The sequence below is a fragment of the Pangasianodon hypophthalmus genome, chromosome 24, assembly GCF_027358585.1.
Source record: "Pangasianodon hypophthalmus isolate fPanHyp1 chromosome 24, fPanHyp1.pri, whole genome shotgun sequence".
Taxonomy (NCBI): domain Eukaryota; kingdom Metazoa; phylum Chordata; class Actinopteri; order Siluriformes; family Pangasiidae; genus Pangasianodon; species Pangasianodon hypophthalmus.
Window position 1 is genome coordinate 2368217 of NC_069733.1, and position 4978 is coordinate 2373194.

At 38.2% G+C, this 4978-nt stretch overlaps 1 protein-coding gene across 5 annotated transcripts in view; it reads left to right on the plus strand.

Annotated features, from left to right (window-relative positions):
* Positions 1–3871, plus strand: part of ppp3cca (protein phosphatase 3, catalytic subunit, gamma isozyme, a) — a 33598-nt gene extending 29727 nt beyond the window's left edge. For all 5 annotated transcript variants that reach the window (XM_053229018.1, XM_053229016.1, XM_053229017.1 and 2 more), the window contains one exon: positions 328–3871. In XM_053229018.1, coding sequence (XP_053084993.1) covers positions 328–482 — 155 coding nt within the window. In that variant the 3' untranslated portion in view covers positions 483–3871. The remainder of the gene's footprint in view (positions 1–327) is intronic.
* Positions 3872–4978: the final 1107 nt, after the last annotated feature.

Below are 4978 nucleotides of genomic sequence, written 5' to 3' on the forward strand. Positions count from 1 at the left end.
AGTTTAGCGTGTTTTTGTGTGCAGTAGTTATAACCGTGGGTAAAATGCCTTGACATGTTATTAATGTCGTCAAAGGTCATTATACATATGACCTTCATAGGAAGAGTTAGGAACATTTGGGAAAAGTACCGAACTGTTGTGTTGTAGCTGAATATTATTGCAGCCATTATAAAAAGTTTGTCGATTATCCGTATCGGAATATTGTCTAACTATAACCTTTACGTCATCCGGAGTTATCTCCTTCATTAAGGATACAGCATTCGCCTTGTCAGTCTCTCTTATCGTTTGTTCACCCGGATCCTCCTTATCTCCTCTTCCTCCTTTCAGCCATCCAAGGCTTCTCCCCAACACGGAAGATCCGAAACTTCGAGGAAGCGCGTGGCCTCGACCGGATAAACGAGCGCATGCCACCACGGAAGGACGGCCAGCGTGCTCCAGGCACGACCGTGACCGAGAAGAACGGCACAGATGGGACGGTGTAAGGAACTCTGCCCTCTTCCTCTTCCTCCTCCTCTTCCTCCTCGTCCTCCTCTACTGCAGTGTTCGATCTCTCTCTCTTAAGCTCTACCGTAGAGACAGAATCGGAAACCTCCTACTGTACCGGAGAACCCAGGACCCGTGACTCCGTGAGTCCAGAGAGAGAGGATAAATCACTCACCACTACACGATTGTAATAATTCAAACGCAATGTATTGAATATTAGATGTACGTGCTAGCAGTGTTTTCAACCACGGACGAGTCTTCGAGACACTCCGGATCTCCTTCCGTTTTTTTTTTTTTTTTTTTTTTTTTTTTTTTTTCCCCCCAGACGCAAAACATTTCCAGCGTCGTCTGTTAAAACCCAAGTACGGTTTTTACCTTGTTCATGTAAGAAAGGTGGAAACGAAAGATGAGAAGATGAAGGTTTTTCCAATGTCTTACGTTTACGGTTGCTTGGCAACGGGTCGTGGGATTCCAAACGATTACGTCATCTTTAAAAAGCTGTAACGAAAAAAAAAGGTTTTCACATTTGCTCTCGTGTTAGAACGTCAAATTTTCTTCAGTAGATTCTCTGACCCACGCCGGACGACAAAAGAGTTAATAGTTTATGTTAAAACCTGTCATTCTATCGTTTTAATTACGGGTCTAAAAACGTACTTGGCTTTCCAAAATAATAATAATAATAATAATAATAATAATAATAATCTGAGAATTTTCGACATCTTTGAGATGATTTTACGCCAAAAGATTGTAAGTAAGAGGCTCATTTTTATTTATTAATTTATTCATTGCCACCCTCTGAACATTTTGCTATGTATTGAAGGAAGTATCTGTTGTCCTACAATGTTTTAGTGGAAAATTAAAGCCCTCCAAAACCAAAGATTGGCAGGAAGACGTCTTTTGGACGGCTTTGTTTCTGCGTGTTGGTTGTAGCTTTGTAGCCAAATGGACTGTGCTAAATGTTGACCACAGCTGGGACATTCCCTTTAAAAAAAAAACACAAAAAAAAAACAATAGTATCCTCAGAGCCAAAACCCTTTCCTCGAAGTATTTTTCATCGTAAGAATGTGGGAATGCGAGCAGTGATGATCTCCTGAGAATAAGCGCTTTATTCTAACGTGTGTGTGTGTGTGTGTGTGTGAGTGAAATATTAACAAAGCCAGTTAAACTTTCGCCAGGCGAGTCTTTAACACTACACGAGGCTCGCCATGGCGTTGAGCCAAACGATGTCCCTCTTTAACACTTGCTTTCGAAGACAAACTTGCATTAAGATTTTGATATTTTATACGTTTGTTGATTGTAATTCGGAAAACTTTTGTAAGACTGAAGTTTAAAAAAAATATATTGGTGCCGATGAATATTGAAGGACAGATGGAAAATGCTCATGCTATGCACAAGAGCATTGAGTCTTTAAGGGGAAAAAAAAAAATCCTAATTCCATTGGGGGTGAAATGATTATTTTTTTTGAGACGCTCTTGTTAAATGATATACTTAAATAACGTTGATGGTACTGTATCTTAAAATACTCACGTTTGTGATACCTGCTGTTGTGCTGTACTAAGATAAGTGTATCTGTTTTGCCATTTTATTGGATTTACCAGAAGGATCTTTAAGCAGGAGCGCGCCGATCAGCACACTATACCTCCTCATTCCAGAGTGGCTGATGGAAAATGGCGCGATTTTATTTCAAGCTTTGAGTTGTCGTCGGCTTTATTTGGAGTATCGTCTTTCGGCTTTTACAGTGGACTTTTTAACTCTGCTACGTGAATCGCTTTGATGAAAAGCTGTGTACCTCTTGTGTCTGCATGATGGAGACAACGTAAGGCTTTACACATTGTTTCTCCAAAAGCCATGAGGAGAATTTTCAGCTGGCGTTAAACCCATATCACTTGCATCTCTTGGGTATTTGGTTTATACAGGGATGGACAAATCGGTAGCCCGAGACCCTGGGATTAGCATATATCATGTTCTAGCTATTCGTTTTTTTTTATTCGTAGTTGCCCTGCGGACGAATAGGTGCGTGTATTTAAATGTAATCATGGCGTCGTGACACTCATCGATGCTGTACCTATAGCCTGAGCTACTCGTTCTAAATCCCACCACCTGCTGCACTACGCACATTGGCCAAGGTGATCTGGTGTACTAGTCGGGTTAATTTGCGTACGTTCTTTTCAGATGAAACTGAGCAAACTAAAATTCAGCGTAAAAATCCGTCATGTTTGCTAACTCTCTTGCTAGCACAACATGCAGTCACCTCGTGGTTAGATGTACCCACCCCCCCAAAAAGAAAAAAAGGTACGCTCAAGTAATTCCTTTGACGTACGATGACAGAACACATCTTTGTAGACGAAAATTTGGCTGGTTTTTCTTCAAGGGCGCAAATTAGATGTGCGACATAACCATATCGATGTTTGTTAATACACTTTACGTACAGTTCGATCATCGTTAGCTACCACTTTTTTAGCCTCGCCAATAAGGTTTCCAGGCAAAAAAAAAAAACATGGGGATGGCAGCACACTGGATCCGAGTGGGCTAGCTAATGAATTTATGATTTGTCCACTCCTGTTTATATATTAATTACATACACTAGCAGTCAAAAGTTCAGACACACTCGATTAAATGTATATTTTTGATCGTCTGAAAGACATATTGGTAAAAACGGTTATGGATGAACAAGTTAATTCTGAAGTTAATGCCTATGTACGAATTTATGTCTGAAATGAACTGCGTAAGTAATTTTACTGAAAATGTCTTTGTTTACCTAAGACAAGTAGCAGTAAGAAGCTTGTTTTTTAATTTTTCCAAATATTTCCAAAAATAGCTCCTCATGATGCTGGCTGAGACGATGCCAAGAGTTTGCAGTATCAGGAATACTGTTAATAGTTTTAGTTTGTTTAACGCATCTCCATACGTGTTGTACGATAGTCGGTTTCTGCGCTGTTATTCAGAAATAGTACAAACGAAGCCCTTCTATGAGTAGCGGTGTACAAACTTTTGATCGGTGGCGCCTTTGTTTGACTAAGGAATGCTCTCGATTCTCCACAGACACATGGTACAGCAGCTTTGGGTCTTAATCGCAGCTTCTCCTTAACACGAAATGGACGAAATGAATCGGTGAATTCAGGTGGAGTACCTCAGGGTTCACATCGTGGCCCTTTAAAGATTCAGTTACGCGCAGTTACGGAGATTTTCCGCCATGCCACTACGTAATTTATTGGGTTTCTTTTTCGCTTACACCTTACTGTTGTATGAAGGAAATGATTTACTCGTGCACTGCTCTACCCGAATAATACTGGATTAAAGCATCAGGGTCCGAGTGTCAGCGGCTCTGGTTCCGCTCGCGATACGTGCAATGTAGAGAATCTGTTTTTAAAGGTAAGTAAGAGAAACGCAGACATGGTGTGAAGGACATATTGCACACTACGACCACAAGTCTTTGATAAAATATTAACGGATGAGTGAATCCTACACTCGAATACTTGTAACCTGAAGCCACCAGTTAATTCTTGATTTTATGTAGATGTTTCACTTCAGAAAAAAGCGAAATAAAATGAATTGTGTAAGTGGTCGTATTTGGTTTGTTTCATTTTTTTTATGCATCAGAACAGCAACTGTTTTGGTGTTTTAAACAAATATAATTTATTTTCTTTAATTTGTTCATTTCTTTTTTTTTTAAATGAGTACAAACCATCAATTTCCTGAGAGACCTTAAAGTGTACATTTAACATTTAATTTTTAAAATACATGCCTTGGCAAATGTTTAAGCACCCCATTCTCTCAACCTTTCTTTTTATTTATTTATTTATTTATTTTTTCTTAACCTTTTTTTTTTTCTTAATTTTACCAATTTCACACTGTTTTACTGAATATTTTATAATACAGGAAATATTTAAAATATGCTGCTCAAAAAAAAAAAAGTTACCCAACCTTATGTTTGCAGCATTTTTTTTTTTTTTTTAATTTAAAATAAATACAAAGCATGAGTTTCGGTAAACATTTTCGATTGCAAAATATATTGAAAATATACTGCTTAGCAGAAATTTAGGCGCCCCAGTCACCCAGCCTTAAGTTTGCAGTGTTTTTTTTTTTCTTTTTTTTTTTTTTTTTCCTTTTTTAAAAAATTTCTTTTATTTCTTTCTTTTCACTGAGTACAAACTATTAACATTATAAAAATAAATACTCAAAAAATAAATACATATTCAAAAAAATACTTCGACACTATTTGTGTGTCATTGAGCATTTTATATAATGCAATTCTGCTCAGCAAAAGTTTAGGCACCCCATTCGCCTGACTGTACCCTTAAGCTATTCTGAAGGCAAGCCTGGGATCAAAAGGTGTCTAACTGGATCTGCAATTTACTGAGAAGACCCGCGTCTATTCTGGCATCTCATGAGGAACGCCTGGAAAAAACTGTTCATCTGAGGAATGTGCATCAGTAAGTACTATTTCCTCCTATCTTAAAATAAACCTGATTAATCATCAAAACCAGCCATGCAA